General features: G+C 55.7%; 1 protein-coding gene across 2 annotated transcripts in view; it reads left to right on the plus strand.

The window, feature by feature from the left end:
• QSOX1 (quiescin sulfhydryl oxidase 1) overlaps positions 1 to 16,403 on the plus strand; it is a 44,910-nt gene extending 28,507 nt beyond the window's left edge. For both annotated transcript variants that reach the window (XM_067535074.1, XM_067535073.1), the window contains exons 4-12: positions 114 to 216; positions 2,450 to 2,540; positions 3,222 to 3,367; positions 5,929 to 6,063; positions 9,037 to 9,166; positions 12,592 to 12,714; positions 12,885 to 13,032; positions 14,118 to 14,294; positions 15,446 to 16,403. In XM_067535074.1, coding sequence (XP_067391175.1) covers positions 114 to 216; positions 2,450 to 2,540; positions 3,222 to 3,367; positions 5,929 to 6,063; positions 9,037 to 9,166; positions 12,592 to 12,714; positions 12,885 to 13,032; positions 14,118 to 14,294; positions 15,446 to 16,398 — 2,006 coding nt within the window. In that variant the 3' untranslated portion in view covers positions 16,399 to 16,403. The remainder of the gene's footprint in view (positions 1 to 113; positions 217 to 2,449; positions 2,541 to 3,221; positions 3,368 to 5,928; positions 6,064 to 9,036; positions 9,167 to 12,591; positions 12,715 to 12,884; positions 13,033 to 14,117; positions 14,295 to 15,445) is intronic.
• Positions 16,404 to 17,869: the final 1,466 nt, after the last annotated feature.

The raw sequence follows: 17,869 nt of genomic DNA on the forward strand, positions 1-17,869 counted from the left end.
CAGCATAGTTGGGGTCACTGGTGGGGATGGGCCATCTTTGCTTGGGTACCGTCCTTGGCTTCTTGTGCGCACTGCTTTGGGGGTGAGCTCTGCGTGTTTTGTTCCCTCTGCAGACCCCGGGAACAGTGTTGAGAGCCTGAGGCAGAGCATCATCACCAGCCTGGAGACGCACAAGGAGACATGGCCGCCTGCCTGTCCACCACTGGAACCAGCCAGGTTATTGGAGGGGGACATAATAGCAGAATGTAACACTGGGATATTTTGGGGGGCAGAGGGGGTGTATGGGGTGAGAAACAACCGGGAATGGACTCTTGCTTAACCAGGCTTCCAGTAGCAGCCCTGCTCTGAGACCTGCCATCTCTGTTCAAGAGCCTGCCTTTGATGCAGTCCCTGTTTCAGAAGCACACGTCCTTATCATGTGACACTGAATTCCTGTGGCATGAGCCAGAGGCCTTGCCTAGGAGGCTCCCACTTACTCCCAGGACAATGACATGCACTGGAGAGGTGTGAGCTGAGCTGCCAGCTTGGCGAAGGAGGGGATTCCTGCAGCGACTGTGATAATAGCACCTCAGCCAAACAAGGCTGGCAGCAGCTGTTTAGCCAGGTACTAATATGCACAGATATTTTGAGTAGCCTCCTAGGTAACGCTCCAGCCCTGCTATGAGTCTCTCCCCGTATGACGCACCGAGCGCTGTCAGTGTGGGGCGGGTTCAATTACCTGCAAAGTTTTTTTCCATCCTCTTATTCATCTCTAATAGACCTGCTTGTAATTACAACCCTGGCTGGAGAGGGGGCCTGATCGTGTATGTCACCGAGGGGAGGGCATGTCATATATTGCTTTGGGGGGAAGGGTCGGTGCTCTTTGCTGTATCAAATGAGATCTGCTGAAAGCCAGGAAAGGCAGATGAGCGTGGCAGTGGCTGGAGTGTTTGGAACCAGAGGCTGAGTTCTTTCCCCTGTGCCGCACATATGTGCGGAGTAGCTGACGGGCTGAGTCATGGCTGGGGAGATGGGCTGTCCCTAGTCTTCCTCCTTGTCAGTAAATGCTAAAGCTGCTTTTCATGTCTGGCGTTACAGCTAGCTGGAGTCACTGCTGCCCTCTGGCTCCTCCCTGAAAGCCCTGGGATGAGTCTTGTCAGTTCAATGTAAGGTCCAGGGTTGGTCCTGCTTTGAGCAGGCGGTTGGACTAGATAACCTCCTGAGGTCCCTTCCAATCCTAATCTTCTATGGTTCTCTGACCTGCACAGCCAGGAATCTGCTGTACGGATCAGTCTGTGGCACCTGCTGGAAAGTCCCTCTGGCTATAAGCTGTTAACGCTGAGGGTGGTGGGGAAAGGTTTTAGGCCAGGAGGCAGAGATGGATCTGGGAAGCCAGCCTGGTAGCCTGCAGAGCAGAGATGAAAAGGAAACTCCTCAGATCTGCATCTGAGGTCGTCTTGCCTGGTGACTGCCAGTTGTGAGTGTGGGATCCACCCCCTTCCTCGGTAACCATGTCTTTGTGCTCTCCTCTGTTCTTGTGAAGGATCTGACCTGGCTCTTCCTGGGTATGAGTCTCCTGGGCTGGGTCGGGCAGAGGCACTGGGCCAGACAGAACAAAAGGGTTTGAGCTGCACCTCCCACTAACCATCGCCACCCACATTTCCATGGAGGGGACAGCAGGTGCTAGGCCCCACATCTCCTCCCCACTGTCAGCGCATTGCCCCCTCCTTCCACAGATGTGTGTCTGGGCTCCTGCTGTCTTCCTGCTTCAAACGCTGTGCCGTGTTCCAGGATTTATTGCACCTCTTCGTGCTCTCTAGGTGCTGACGCCCCCCAGAGTAAAAAATGTACAGCAACAGGCAAAGTTACTGGAATGCCAGAGCTGTGGATGGGGAAATGAGCCCCAGGCAAATCCCAGGTTCATGTTCAGGCTCTGCCCACTGTCTGGCACCCCACAGGGGAAAGCTGGGGGTTCATTTTGGGTTCGGGCCATCTCTGATGTGAACTGATGTTCTGGCTCTCAGCTCACTGCTGGCTCTCACAGTAGGTAGGCTTCTAACTTCACATCCTTCAATAAACAGGCTTCTGTTCCTCCCCAGCCTGCTCCTCTCTCCCATTCCCAGGCTTCTGTCCCTTCCCAGCCTGCGCCCATCTCTCCTTCCTTCACTCACCCTGGCAGGCTCGCACAGAGCCAATGAACTGAAGCAGAAAATCAGGCCGGAAAGTGCCACGTAAATTTAAGGGTGGATAAGCAGAGCTGATCCTGGCCACCTCACTGGGTGACAAATCCAGCTGGATGAAGGTTCGGTTCCCTCCATGTGAGAAGGGCAAATGCCCAAGTCTTTGCCAAGCTGCCAAGTGTGGTCAGGGAGCATCCTGTACCAGGAGCAGCTTGTTCTGTGCGGCTGGGCTGACCCGTTCGCCAACCAGCTCCGTATTGTTGAGAATGCCTCATTGTTTTCTCTTGCAGTGGGGAGGAGATCCGTGGGTTCTTTCAAGCCAACAATGTTACGTACCTGGCACTGATCTTCGAGAAGAATGACTCCTTTGTGGGCAGAGAGGTGGGTGTTGCTGTTTTGTTCAGTGTTGGAATTGCTGTAGTGCCGGGTTGCGTTGCTGTGTGCGCATGGAGTGAAAAGATGGGCCCTTTCCCCAAAGATCTCATGGCCTGAGTCGCTGAGTGGAGAGGTGGGTTTGGATTCTCGCCCTGGGCCCCTCACAAGTTACCGTACAAAGATGTTAACTGGTCCTTGACTCTGTATCCCTTCCAGTTTCCAGAGCCATCAAGTGCCACGTTCTGCAGTTGGGTCAGGCTGAGGCTAGCTTTCCTGTAGCCAGCGCAGCATGGTCTACCAAGTTGAGCACAGGGCTAGGAGCCAGGAATTCCTGGCATGGTTCGTTCAGTGAAAGTCCACCTTTTTTAACTTTGCCCTGGCTTGGCCATGGACTTGGGCCGGTTCCTGAATCTCCCTGTGGCGCAGGTTCCCGGTCTGTAAAATGGAGATATTTCTCCACCTCTTGGGGCTGTGGCAGGGACCAAGCCGTGTTTGTACAATGCATTGGAGGTGTGAAGTGTTCCATGACTGCTCAGTGTCGTTCTGTCCCTGCTTCTGCTGGGGGAGGCTGGAGCAGCGAGGAGTTTCCCATGCCACCCCCGAAGGAGAGTGCCGCTGTGAGCGGGCTTGTCTCTGGGATGTTCTGCTCCAGAGCTGGCCTCCCCAACGGAGCACGTTGCCTTGCAGGTGACCCTGGACATGCTGCGGTATGAGAACGTCGCTGTCCGGAGAGTCCTGAGCAGCGAGGAGGAGCTGGTGAAGAAGTACAGCGTGACCACCTTCCCTTCCGGCGTTTTGCTCATCATCAATGGGACCTTCTCCCGCATCCCTGTGTGAGTCCTTCCCTGCCAGGGACCCAGGCGGGGCGGCCTCTGACGTCAAAGCTTCACGTCGCAGCTGGCCGTGACGCTGGCGGGTGTATAGAGAATCTCTATTAAACTTTGTGGGACCCTTCCCTAAGGGATGGGGTGTGAATCCTGGTGCCTAGGGTGCTGGCGGTCAGATGCCATAGAGCAAAGGCCAGCTCCAACCTTCCCTTCCTGTTCTGAGCTGCTCCCCTGAGGTTGGGACACTGTGTGTGGCTTTCCTTCCCCCACCTCCCCACAACTCCAGCTGCAAACTGCTGAAAGACCCTCTAAACTCAGCCCAGCCTGCAGGGGTTTTGTTGGCTGGGGAATACATCCGTGACTTGCAAAGCTGGCAGGGAGTCAAGTTGTCTCTGACCGTTTCCCTGCCTTGGCCAGCCTCTCCACTCCTCCCCCAGGGTTTTCTAATTGCAGAAAAGTTCATTAGGAGCCAGACAATGGCTGGTTCTGAAACGCTGGCAGAGAACAATGGCACCGGGACTCGGCCCCTCTCCTGGATCCCTGCTCCTGAACGGCACAGGAAATAGCAGCCAGACGGTGCCTTTGTACCCTCGATGGATGATTGATGTCAGGCTGGCAGTGTAGGGAAAAGAGCCATGGGGCCAGGGGCCATGCACACACTTGTGGCTTCCCTGGATGGGGGAGGGGTTGCTGCCACCTTGCCATGGTACCGGACAGGCAGGGAGTTTTTCCTGGTGGGAGGTGTGGGACTTGCAAATCTCATCTGTGCTGCTTGGTTTGTGGGGGATGGGGGGAGGGGAGGAGAAGAGGGGTGCTCTCTGATGATGCCAGCTTCACCCAAGAGCAGAGTCATTGTTTCCTTGCCGCGGAGCTGGTGGAGGGGAAAATTGCTTGTGACGATGCCGTCTCTCCACCATCTGCTTGCAGGCAAACATCGGGCTGTGAAAGCAGAGCGGAAAGTGATGGCTTCTCGCTGCTGGCTCTCCTGGGCTTTCATGCTGCTGCCTCTCACACAGCCTGACAGCTTTGCTCATTCTGTGTGGGTTAAGTAGGGAGTCCTGTGTTCAACCTACCTCCCCCTATCTTGCCAATCTGTCCTGAGAGACAGCAAAAATCCCCACAGTACCCTGGATGCCCAGGCTGGGTTTATCCTGCCCGGATCCCTGTGCATCTGCACCCCCCAGCTCTGGGGTTAAAGGGCGTTACTCATTCCAAGAGGGTTTCTCTCCTTGGTCCATGCACAGCTGGGTGGAAATTGCCCCAAAGAAGGGGGAGGAAGAGGCACGTTCTTGAGGCAACGAGGGTGGCTGGATCCAGACGGTAACGTGTCTTCTGCTTCTGTACCGCTCGCCTTCCATCTTGTCACATCAGCCCCAGCCTTCCTCCGTGCAGCGCAGTTGGATGAGGGAGGCAGCACCAATGGCCCAGACTAACCCCAAATGTTCTTCTCCCCCCTTAACCAGCTCTCCCGTCTCTGCCTGGGAGCCCCACGAAGTTCTTGCCATATTCCCTGAGCTGCCAGAGGAGGCAAACTTCATCCCAAAAACCTAGGGAGAAAGGAGGCTGGGGGAGTGGCTGGGTAAACCGTGGCTGCTGTCCCCATGAGAGCCGTGCCTTTCCTCAGGCCACTACCCGGCTCTCAGTCAGAACCGGCTTTTCATTGCCCTCCCTTCCCCCTGGCCAGAGCCTCATTAGAGACATTCCCTGCAGCGCGGCCAGTGGGTCCCCAGTTTTGGCAATCAGAGGAGGTATTGACACTGCCTCGTGAGGGCCCTCGGACACTTGAGGGCGCACGCCGATGGCTGCAGAGAATGGGAGGAGTGGAGGGCAGAGACCCTGCCCTGCCCAGCGCGCAGTCTGAAGGCCCAAGGGGGGAGTGTGGAGCAGGCTCAGGTTGGCTGCAGCAGGAGCGCTCCAGCTGTACGTTGGGAAGGAGGCAAGGCGGGGTGCTCGGGGTGCTCTGCTGGGCCGAGAGGCAAAGGTGACAATAGGGAGGGAAGCGTGGGCAGGGCACAGGGAGTGGGAAGTGATGTGGGAAAGACAGAGGAGGACTGCTAGTGCCAGAGTCTGCAATACCAGACCAGTTGGACCAAGGAGGGAAATCCATCCTCATCCAGGCCTGGCTTTTGTTCATTTCTCTCCCCCTGTCAGGGACAGAACCTCGTCTCCTTTCTCGGCTGCTGGAGCAGGGAGCTAGTGAGCTCCAGGTCCTTGAAAGACTCAAGCGTGGCCACTTCCAGCTGGGAGCACTCTGGGGGGGCACACGGCTGTCAGTACAGCTACTCTCCCACCTGAAGAGCCCCTGGAGGCCTGCTGGGCATGTGGGGGCCTGCCGGTGCGTGTGGCGAGGGTGGAGGCAGATGGACACAGCGCACATTGTCATGCCAGGAACCCCACCCCATTCCCCGAGGAGGAGTCTGCCCTCTTGCCTCGGTGTGACAAACCTGCTGAGCACAGGAAGCTGTGTTCGTGGCGATGGAAGGTTAATGGGGGGGGGGTGGGAGAAGAAGATCCTCTGTGCATGTGGAAGTGGCTCCTCTCATGTGTTCCCATTGCCTCCCTAACAGGAAAGTAGAGGCGCGATCCTTCTACACTTACTTCCTGCGGCAGCTGCCTGGGGTCACACAAGGTTCTTACACACCGACCAAGGCGCCAGACATGCAGATCAAGACGACCCTCACCCCATGGAGGCCTGCAAACCCGTGAGCACCCCCAGTCCCACCCCTCCATGTTCCTTCATAGAGCCCTCCATGGGCTGGGAAGTTCTGGGCCTCCCGTGTTATGACAGGCAGGGGGAACTCAATGCATCATGTGGGGGGCTCCAGGAGGCCTGAGGAGCTGGAGTGTGTGTTGCCAAGGGAAGCAGAGGCATGGGCAGGTGGAGGAGAGTGGCATGGCACTGGTGAAATGATGGAGACGATGCTAAGTCCGGGGCAAGTCACTGGTAGAGGAGGTGTAACTGGAGGAGTGCCAGGACTGTGTTGCAGTTTGAGGCAAGGGGTCATTTGTGTTGCTCTTGGTTGCTCGGACGTCCCCCTGGTGAGGGGCTGGGCCTGTCCTTCCCTCCTCTTTGCCCTGTCCCCTGGTGGTTGGATCGGCACACTGTGCTCTGCATGGGGTTGCACCAGTAACCATTCAGACACTGACATTGGTGTAGGAGGGGCCTGCTCACTTGTTAATGCTGGGTACTAAGGGCGTGTGACCCAGCCATGCTCCCGTGGTCAGCGCTGGCTGCCTTGTAGAAGGGGAACTTCAGGCATTGGCTGAGGGGACCCTATATGGTGTCGATCTCTACGTACTGATGCTACACAGGTGATCAGCAGAAGCACTGGAGCTGACAGCCAGCCCCATGGTTTGAAAGAGAGGGAAGCTGGGGGCAGGAACTTTCTCCATAGAGGGATCCTCAGCTCTGTAACTTGTTCTTGGATGCGTACTCCTTGTTCAGCAGAGCCGAGGCCAGGTGACGTCCAGGCCATGCTGCAACCCTCACCTATTTTACCCTGCTGGGTGGACATAGAGACAAGGTAATGCAGGTCTGCATGACGCAGTTAGTTTGAGGCAAGACAGCTTCTGTCGACCTAATTATGTCAGTGTCTACACTGCAGCCTTCCTTCTGCTGCCGTAAGTGCCCTACTGCACCGACATCAAAACTCCACCTCCACAAGGGGCGCAGGGCTGTCTGTGTAGTTAGTGTGAGGCGGTGTCTGTGTAGGCACTGCCTTACCAACATGTCACTGCAGGAGCCGTGACATTGACAAGAAAGCTGGGAGCTAGAGACCAGCTGCCCCTTGCTCCCCTGGAGAGTTGGGCAGCTGGACCCTGCTCCCAGCTGGGAAATGGGGTGAGAAGCCTGGACAGTTCCTTCCCCCCTCCGCCCCCCCAGCTCCTTGCCCGGAACTGGGCTGAGAAGCCTGGGTGGCTTCCCCCCTGCTCTCCACCAGGAGTTGGGCTGTCCTGTCAGTTTCATGGGTCTGAGCTGTGAAATTGACTAGATTGCTGGGCTGGGGGGGACAGAGGAGGGGGGGCCAAGAAGCTTCTCCCTGCTCCCGATGGGCAATAGGAAGGCAAGAAGCCCTGGGTGCCTTCCTCTGCTCCCAGCTGGGAACAGGGAGCAGGGGAGGGCAACTGGTCAGGAGTCTGTGGAGCAGCTGGACTACTGACAGGAAGCTGCCAGTGGAGCTGAGAGACCAGGCTGAGAAGCCCGGGTGACTTCCTCCCCGCCCAGAGCCGGGCTGTCCGCTTCCCACACAGCCCCTCAGTGGAAACGCTCCTGGTGAGGATGCACACCACCAAGCCTAAGAGGGTCGTGTGGACGTCAGCCACTGCTGCAGTTATTACCTAATATAGGTCAACTTACATTTCTAGTGTAGAGGGGGTGCAGGTCAGGGTTATTAGAGAAAGTACTTGCAGGCCCCAGTGGCAGCTTGGGTATCACACCCAAGGTAAATGGAGAGAAATGAAGAATCTGGTTCTGAGTTCACTGCCATTACGGGGGTACCTGTGTGAACTGGTGATTGAATTCAGAACAAGAGGCTCTTGCCCTTCTTGTGATTCAGAAACTCAGGGGAGGACTGGGATTGTGGCAGATGAAGAAGGTTATGCTGGGATAGTGGTCACCTCCCCGTGTAGGGGTTGCTGAGATGCAGCACCTCATGTGCATGGGACAGTGGGGACATGGGGAAGCCAGGAGGTGGTGGAGGTGACAAAGTGTTGGACTGGGGCTCCATAAGTGGCTGAGATGGTTCCAGGGAGCTGCTTCACTCTGCAGTATGTTGCTACCAAAGCCCAAATACTGAGGTGACTCACCCCCAAGCCCCATAGTGAAGGACAGACTCCTTGTGCCCCAGGCTGCTGCTGTGTAAGTTTAGTGTAAAGGCTTTGTCCTTCTGCCCCGACATGGGGAGGTCTGGGGTGCTTGCTCCCAAGTGACTGTAGGGGGCTTATGCTTGGAGGGTGAGGTTCAGAGTCAGTGGCAGGAAGAGATGTACTTATGCTGCTTGCTCCTCGCCCCGTCCCTTCTCCCTAGCCCACCTCGCTGGCCATGGATGCTGGAGTTGTTCCCCTGCCCTGCTGTGGGGAGGGAGACCTTATTGCCTTTATCCCCCCCAGAGGAGGCCTGCAGGCTCTGCGCTGGGGCACGTTCTGCTGGCGTCTGTACTGTGGTGAGGTCCTGGGTGTAATCCCTTTCCCACCCCCCATTTCTGTCTTCAGTCGATTTCCACCTGCCGTCCCTCCTTTGCTTTAGCTGCGGATTGAAAGGCCCTTTGCTGTTGGCTTGGCTGTGATGTGGGAGGCTGAGGAGCGGCTGTAGAAATATAACCATTATTATTCCTCTTACTGCTGCACAATAAAGAGAGCAGACCCCTTTGATCCTAGCCCCACAGGGGGTGAGCACCATGCCACTACTGAGAGACATGGGGGGCACTGCGGAGGCTGAATGAAGCTGGAGGCTGAGCTAACTCTGGCATGTCTGGGGCAGAAGACAGACTGTGGGGCATGACTGAATTGTGCCACCCCCTCGCGGGAGAAGGGGCCAGGACTCGCAGCTGTAAAGAGAGTTCCCCTCCTCCCAGGCAGATCCCCAGGGGGACGTGGTTGAGCAGGGGGAACGATCCTCTTTCTGTGGGCAAGCTCAGCAGGTTGTTAATGCCCTGTTTTTCTCCCGAACTCTCCAGCTCGAAGGTGTACATGGCTGACCTGGAGTCTGCGCTGCACTATGCCCTGCGGGTAGAGGTGGCCCGGTTCTCTGTCCTGACTGGAGAGCGGCTGAGGGCCCTGAAGGGCTTTGTGGCAGTGCTGGCCAAGGTGAGCACTAAGGAGTCAACAGCCAGTCGAGGCCTGGATGGTCCCGTAGCCCCCTCATCCTGAGAGCAGGTGCCTCGTGTCGTGGATGTGAGAAATGGGGTCTTCGCTGGCAATTGCTCAACTCTCCCCTTCAGTTCGAGGCGGGGCAGGCTGGTGATTTAACCCTGTCACAAACAAGGCTGTGCTTATCTTCTCACATGCGCTGCTTGAGCAGGGCTCCAGAGACGCCTTCTCTAACACCTGTTTGCAGACTCACATGCCGGCCCACGCAGCAGCCTTTGCAACATCGCTCTGGCCGGTTTGAACGCAGCTCTGCCTCAGCCAGTCGGTAACAAACCCCCTCAGTTCTGGCTGTTTCCTATCCCCACTTCCTGACTCCGCTTGAGCCCTAGCTGTGAATATGGGGCCTTTGTTTAATTATAAGAGGAAATAGGAATCACATGGTCCCCTGGGCTGGGCATGAAAATTGTATGTGTCTCCCTCAAGCCTTTGCTGGTGACATACCCAGTCGCATCCAGCCTGGACACGAGCCACGCCCTTCCCTCCTGCCCTGACCCCTGCCTTCTGTGTTGTCTGTACCGTTAAATGTTCTCACAGCAGTGCCCTCTGCAGAGAGTAGCTTTGAAGTGTCATGGGCACCTCTGCTTTGCTACGTCAGATATGTGGCCTGGCAGCCATGTGTTGATTGTTTCCTCTACAATCCCAGACCACAGCTAGGCATTTCAGTATTTGTGATTTTTTCCCCACCTGGGTGTTTGACCCTCTCTGTGCTTTACAAATGCACCTGTCAGTCCTCCAGAGTTTACCTTTGGAAATCCTCTTTCACAGGATAAAACCACTCTCTTCACGTATTGTCCCATGGAACTGCTCCCGGGGGACAGTTTAGTTGTGATAGAAAGAGACCCCCTAAGGATCTTTTACAAACCTGCAATCTCTATCTGGGTTCCTTGGGGTTGCACACAAGCCCGTTTCCTTCGGAAACTTGGGTTTGAATTGAAAAATTGGAATAGGTTCAGAAAATAGTTGTTGGATATAATTCAAGGTCTAGAAAATGTCACTTATAGTGAGAGATTTGAGAAGCTCAGTCTATTTAGTTTCTCCAAGAGAGGGCTAAGAGTTAACCTGATCATGAAAAGATGAGGAAGAGATTTCTGATCATAGAGGGTTCTTTAATCTAGCAGAAAAAGGCCTAATGAGATCCAGTGATCAGAAGCTAGACACATTCAGACTAGATGCAAATTTTTAACATTGAGGGTGATTAACCATTGGGACAGCTTATCTGGGAACATGGTAGATTCACCATCACTTGGAGACTATAAATCAAGACTGGATGTCTTTCTAAAGGAGATGCTCTAGCTCAAAGTGAAGTTATGGGCTTGAGGCAGAGCTTATTGGGCGAGGTTCTGTGGCCTGCGCTGTGCAGAAGGTCAGACTAGATGATTGTAATGGTCCCTTCTGGCCTTAAAATCTATTAATCTAAATGTCAGTCACTAGTGCAATGAGTCTTGGGTTCTTCGCTTAGACCTTTATTAATATTTTTCCTAATGGCCCAACTGCCACAGGATTAACAAATAAAGCTGGCAGGCTCTGCCTGTGAAGGAACTAGGATTTAGATTAACAGGGGACGGTGCAGGTCAGGACCAAGGTGCGTTGGAAGGAGTGTATGAGGAGGGCAGGGCTAGAATAGCAAGTGACCGTTTGAGTCAGGACTGAGGAGCTTTGCCATGGCTGGGTTGAAGCCTGCTTAACACCTACCCTGCTTGCTGCCTGGCTTTAGATAATGCTCTCAATCTCTCTCACTTTCTTGAGCACTGACGATTTCATTAAACGAATACCTCACCCTCTCATTCAAAATAAAATCCCCCAGGAAAGCGCAGCCTGGATGCGACCATCAGACAGCGAAGGGGGTGCAGTGGGGTGCAGTTGCTGCACCAGCCCCTCTGGCTCTGGAGTCTTCGGAGAACCAGTCTATGCTGTGAAATGCATTTGGTGTCAGACAGCTGTATTGGTGTCAACTTCAGATTAGGAGACAAAACTGTTCAGATGGAGGGAACAGAGAATCCAAGACTGAAATAGCACAAGGAACCAGTTCACCAAATGAGCTCCCTTCCTCCCTGCAAAACTCAGAGATTGTGTACATGGGGGGCAGGAGGGGAGAAATGGTGTGCGTGGATGGGAAGGGAATGGTTCTCTTGCAATCTCTCCCCCTTCCTCCTCCTCCTCAGTCTGGTGATTGCAGTTTTGTGCTCAGTGCAACGTGTTGTTTCAGATGTAGGCCACTAGACGGAGCAGTGTCACCAAGATTCCAACATTCCTGCCAGTTGCAACAATTTAATCTGCTTTGATCCAGGGAATTTGCCCTCTCTGTGTCCAGGCTCTGATCCTTAACTCGCATTTCTCAGAGACATTTAGGCCTGAGGGAAGAGAAGCATTTACTTTAAAACAGGTCACCTGCTAAACCTCACCCCAAATCTCCAGGATCCCACAGGGGCCTTTGAAAGGAGAGATTGGGGAGCAAGTGGGGAGGGGGTCCCCAGCAGAAATGTCAGGATCAGCAATTAATGGCTTTCACCTTTTTGGGGGCTTTTACGTCCAGTATCCTGTGGTTACTAATTGTGTCCATGGAGACTAAATTGGTGGTGGTAAAATGCTCTTTGCCCCTTTTGCTCTCATTCCCCTCATACTATTACAGGTTCCCCACCTCCCAGTTTTCCCCACCAACACTGCCTTCTCTCTTTGTGTTTGTCCCTGGTGTGGGTCTCTTCCTCTCTCAGTTTGTGTGTGTGTCATTCACTCCCCCTCCTCCCTGGAGTGCTTGCGGTTTTAAAGTGCTGATACTAATCGGATTTGAGTTGACTTATTGTCAAAGTAGCTTTTCGTGTTCCTCAGAGACTATTTGGAGTTACGATCAAGATTTGGATCTTGGCTCTTAGCCCACAGGGCTGACTTATTCACAATGGTGGCAGCTTGAATACAAATGAAAGGGTTTCCCAGTGCTGGCTGCTTGGATTGCTGTGTATGGGAACCTTCTTGCCAAGTTGGACAATCTAAGATAGACAGCCCCAGTAACCACTGCCCCTGCACCATTCCCTGCAGTGATTCCTGCTGGGAGAGGTTGGGACTGCAGGATCCAAGTCTCTCTCTCACTCAAGGGCTTGCCCCATTTCTCACCGTGACTCCTCTTCAATCTGAGAGAGGCTGGCAGAGAGCCCAGGGGGACAACACAGTATTGCTAAGAAACTGACTTTATCACTGTCAGAGGATGTGTGTTCTGTTAGCCATCGTGCTCACTAAAGCTCTCAAATGTTCCCGGTCCCTGGAATCAGAGCAGGTGTCTCTCCTGCGCCTGGGTTCGCTTCGCTCATAATGGCTAGCAAGGCCTTTGTTGTTAAATTTATTTCCTCCTCTCTCTGCTCTTGCTGCAGTACTTCCCTGGCCGGCCCTTTGTCCAGAACTTCCTGCGCTCTGTGAACAGGTGGCTGAGGAATGTGAGAGGATCAAGGATTCCCTACAGAGCCTTGGAGCTGGTCTTGACCAATAGAAAAGAGGTGGGTCTCTTAGAGGTGATTTGCCTTTAGCCCTGCAGTGTGTACGCGCGTCTGCCTTCACCTGGCCTCTGCCTCCCCCTGTCCTTTTCTCTCACTCCCCTTCCCTCCCAGGTTAGCCCTGAGGTTTTTCCCAGCAAAGTCACCTTTGTCTGTCTGTCTCTCCTCATCAGGGTCAAGCCCCAGCGGTACTGTCAAACAATGTGACATGGGTGGGTTGCCAAGGAAGCAAACCTCATTTCCGTGGCTACCCCTGCTCCCTCTGGACCCTCTTCCACCTGCTGACAGTGCAGGCGACTAAACACCGAAAGCTGAGCACAGGTAAACGCAAGACCTCCTGCACGTCCCATTCTGATTGGGCGGGTTAATCTGGCTCTTAGCTGTATAGAAAGGGGGCTGGGAACCACCCTGATATCTCATCTTGGCTATGGCTTGGGAACTTCTGGCATCTGCTGCTCCATGGGAAATGGGATGGGGAGCGAGTAGGTAGGCTCAGGCCAGCAAGCTGAAGGCTGTCCTAGGACTTTAGAAGGCACCCCCTGGTTGGAAAAGCCCTTCCATCCATCCCTCCTAGCCAGGGAGTCGGTATGTCCCAGACTAGCTGGCACATTGTAATGCCCCAATCTCCTCTCACCCCACCTTGCATGCCTAGCACCGTGTCTGAAGCCTGCATTTTATGGCTTGCTGGATTCCTCCACCCCCCGGGCCCACGTGATGCAGCTCTCATGTCAGGTGGCTGGCTGCTGCTTCTCCCACGTGTCAGAGCGCTGAGGTTCCCAACAAGCCAAGGAGGGCTGGGCTCCCTTGTGGAAGCTGTTAGTGCCTCACCTTTATCAATAACCAGCTGTGCACGGCGTTCTCTCCTGCCCCAGGTCCAGATGCGTTGCTGTCTCAGCTCAGCCAGCCCCCTGTGGCTCAGGAGGAGTGAGACCACGGCTAGCAATAGTAGTATCTAGCGCTTCTGTGGTGTGGAGCGCTAGCCCCAGGGCCCTCTGAGTCATTGGGGATGTGTCTTAACCAGGACATACAAGTCCGACTGCAGAGCCAAACTTTGGCATCTCTGCCCAGTCTCCTTTGGGGTCCCCATGCCCAGCCTGGCTCATGGTGGAATGACCGGTGTGAGCGTCTCGAAGCACACTGGAAGCCCTGATTGTCCAGTCGGCCCCGTGCTGAGCGCTGCACGGTGAGAGTAGCTGAGGACCCCTGCTCCGTGGCTGGACCCACCCAGCCTCAGGGAGTGAGCATGCTGCCAGGAACCTGGGCTCCCCTGGGCAGGCTCTGGGCAGTGTGGCTGGAGGCTGTTGGGATGGCAGGGAGGCCATGGCGGTGCGGTGCCTCTCTGAGCCGATGGCATTTCCCCGGCCCAGCATGCTTCGTTGACCAGGCTTTCTTGCCTCCCCCTCCAGGTCCACTAGAAGTCCTTGGCGTGATGCGCAGCTACATCCAGTGGTTCTTTGGCTGCCGGGAGTGCGCAGAGCATTTCGAGGCCATGGCAGCGGAGTCCCTAGACCAAGTGAGCAGCGTGGACGAGGCAGCTCTCTGGCTTTGGTCGAGACACAACCGGGTCAACGCTCGGCTGGCTGGTGAGCAGCATCCTGCTGTTGAGGCTGGCGCTGGCCGTGGCTCAGGAAGGAGTGGTGCGAGGTGCCCAAGGGAAACTTGACTCTAGCCCCCAGTGGGGGGTCCAGACCCTCTGGCCCAATCTGGGGAGGGATGGGGGACAGGGTCACAGAGGCAGCTGAATGCAGGGGGGCTGGAATTTGAGATCAACCTTCTGGGCCGACTCATGCCTTTGCTCTTAAAGCACCAGGTGGGCTGATTCAGCCTCCTGCTAAGGGGGTGCCTGCCCTGCCACAGCAGCACAGCGAGGGGGGCATTTCTCCTCTACTCTGGTGCCCACTTGGCAGGCTGATAACCCCAGGGGGAGCCAGGCTGTGGGCTGAAGGGGGAAGCCTGAGGCACAGGGAGCTGCGCAAGCGCTCTGCTGGCTTTGTTCATTCATTTCTCCTTGGGAAGCAGGAGGCGGGCGGCCGTGGGTTAACTCTGCAGCCTGGAAGGGGGCCGGTGAAGGCAGTTGGGGAATCACAGAGCCCAGAGGTTAAGGGAACAGGCAGCTGGTGGTGCTGAGCCAGAGAGGCAGTTAAATCTTATCCAGCTTCCCGCAGGGGGCTTTAAAAGCTGACACGTGCCCTGGGAGGACCCTCTTCCAGAGCCAGCTCTCCAAATGCTCCACTTAACACCCTGGGCTGGCGCAGAGACTGCCCCTCCCCCTTCCCAGCACAAGCCTGTTGAGCCCAACTGGAGGAGTTGGACAAAAGCAGCTGGTAGCTGAGAAGGAAGAGGGAGGAGAGTGGCCCGGCCGGGGAGGAAGGAGGAATGATCCCTTCTTGTCAGTACAGCCTCCCCCGGTTCACAGCGTTCTCGCTCCCTGCCCCTCGAGGGGGCTGAAGAGTGCACGAGTGAGAGGAGCTACATGCGACCTCGCAGGAAGGGCGATGTGCGGCGTCCGCTGGAGCTGCACCCCACCGCTTCCTGCTGATGGGTCTCACGCTAGCAAGGAGAGAGCAGGCTTCGGGAGTGTCTCTAACATCCCTAAGGCATAGAGGCTGCTCCCCTTCCTTCGGGGGTGATGGGCAGGGTGTCACGTGCTCTGGTTATTCTATTGGGACCCTCCTGTTGCTGGAGCACCTGGTGCGACTGTGTCTAAAGCCTTTGTTTGGTCTGATGTATCCAGGTACTGAGACCGAGGACCCCAAATTCCCCAAGCTGCAGTGGCCTCCCCTGGACCTGTGCCTTCCCTGTCACAGCATGGTCAACGGGCGCCATGTGTGGGATGAAGCAGCTGTGCTGCGCTTCCTCAAGATCCACTTCTCACCAGCCAACATCTTCTTAGACTACACGGAGCCTGAGACAGCCCAGCAGGTCAGGCGCAGCCGGGAGGCAGAGGAGGGAGCTGGAGAGAGAGTCAAGAGTGAGGGGATAGAGAGAGGAGAAAATGGGAGAGAGGAAGAGGAGGAGGAAGGAGGAGAGGAGGAGGAGGAAGGAGGAGAGGAGGGGGAGGAAGAAAGGGGGAAAGGAAGAGGAGAGAATGGAAGAGAAGGGGAGGCAGAGGAGGAAGAGAAAGGGAGAAGAGAGGAGGAGGAGGGAGAAGAAAGGAGGATAGAGAAACCAGTGGGAGCTAGGGTGGAGACGGAGACAGGCGGCTCGGAGAGACGAGGCTCCTCGGAGCCGCGTAAGCCAAGCATCGTCCGGATGAGCGCCAAGACGCAGGTGCTGGAGGAGGACATCGTGGACCTGGACTCCTTCAGTGAGCTGCACTACAAGAGTAAAGCCCTGAAGGCTGCAGCCGTGGCAGCCAACAAGGGGCAGCGGCTGAGCAAGAGGGACACCATCCCGCTGCTCATGGGGGACGACAGTCACCAGGCCTTCGACTACGCCGCAGCCTGGGAACGCCTGAGGAGGCGGGGGCTGGGCTCCAAGCAGCTCATCGGGGCCCTGGAGGAGGAAGGGGGAAGAGACACCCGGAGGAGGAACAATTGGTTCCATGTGCTGGGAGTGGGCTTCTCCCACCTGGACATCAGCCTGTGCATTGTCCTGTACTTCCTCTCCTCCTTGTGCCTGCTGGCCATGTACACCTTCTTCCGCATGAGGCACCGCAAGGGCCGGCTCGGCTTCCCCACGGCGTGACGCTGGGATGAGGGAGCCATGGCTGATGGGGGGAGAAGGGGGACAGGGTGGGGGGCGATGCTGCAGGTCAAGTGCTGACGATCCTTTCCACGTTCTGTTTCTGGAGAAGTGTCTGACTTTCTCCACCAGGGTTGCTAGGGCAGTGGGTGCAGCTGGAAGGCTTCTGGGTCTCGCTACCGCTGTCTGCAAGAATGTGGTGCTGCCATCAGACAGATGAGAATCCAGGAGCCTGACCAAGCCGCAGGAGTGCCTCAGAGACTTCTAGTGCAGCAGTTATTGATCAGTGTGGGGGCTGGTTGATGGAGTGAACTGGGAGGGGAGGGGGAAGCTCTAGCTGCTTCCTTATTTAAAGTTGTTCAGCCACTGGTAAGGATTTGGGGGCTTCCTTTCTGGTCTGGGCCTGGGAGCGCTTTGCCCTGAATCAGTTGTGTCCCTCCAGGCCAAACTACACTGGGGGAAACTTCCAAATCCTTTGAAAGCGAGTTCAGCTGAACCCGTTTTAAAACTAGCTAGTGCTGTAGCCTAGAAGGTGACCTGACCTGTTCTTGCTGAACTGGTTTCAAGACCTCTTCGCTGAACACCAGGTCTCCACGACAGCTCCAGCTGGGCTCTGAGTTGGGAGGAACCAGTTTTTCCCATGTAGAACACGTCCTTTGGGGTTGAACCACTAGAGTTTGGGGCAAGGGCAGAGGGGGAATGGAGGCAGCTAGAAGTAACTGTTAATATGGGTGCTTATTCCCGATGACTCTGTCGGGCAGTGGAAGGGGTAGATAGCTCTTGGTCCCTAATGCTTTTGTGTTTTGCAATCAGTTGGGCCAAGAGTTTGATCAGATGCCTTCCCAAATTCCCACTGGCCAGACAGACCAGTTGATACCATGGAGTAGAGAGCCTGGCTGGCATAGCCACAGCCTCTGCCTCCATGTCCAATCCATCTCAGCTCAGTGGTGATTCCCGTCTGGCAGCTGTTCTGTGGCAAGGGCTGTAAGTACAGCTCCTAGCGCGGACAGGTCCCAGCCCCAGAAAGCACCCAGCACTAATTGCACCTTTGTCAGCGCTCTCAGCAGAGAAGGCGAGGATTGAATGGGCTCGGATATCAAACTCACGTCTTGCCTCTAGAAGTGGTCGGGGTTAGAGGATGTTGGGGTGGGAATGCTGGGAGAACTCGCATGCCTGTTGCCACTGCAGCAGCTGGACTTTCCCCTCCCCTCCTACGTTTCTGTCCCGTTTTGCAAACAGTGAGTTCTCATCCTGAGCTGGGGGGAGAGTGAGACCCTGATGTGCCGGGAGGAGCTGCCCCCCCAAGTCCCCGACTAAGGGGCGTTAGGCTGGCAGAGGGAGTAGCTAGTTCATTAGGCAGCTCATGCTGTTTCCTGCAGAACCGCGGGGAAGGTGAATCCAGGCCAAAGCACCCTGGCAGCCCCAGACATTGCAGAACTTTATTTTTGCCAGATGATTCCTTCACGTTTGTACC

This window comes from Emydura macquarii, unplaced genomic scaffold, assembly GCF_026122565.2.
Source record: "Emydura macquarii macquarii isolate MOO-44397 ecotype Brisbane River unplaced genomic scaffold, CSIRO-AGI_Emac_v2 contig_3477, whole genome shotgun sequence".
NCBI classification, from domain to species: domain Eukaryota; kingdom Metazoa; phylum Chordata; order Testudines; family Chelidae; genus Emydura; species Emydura macquarii.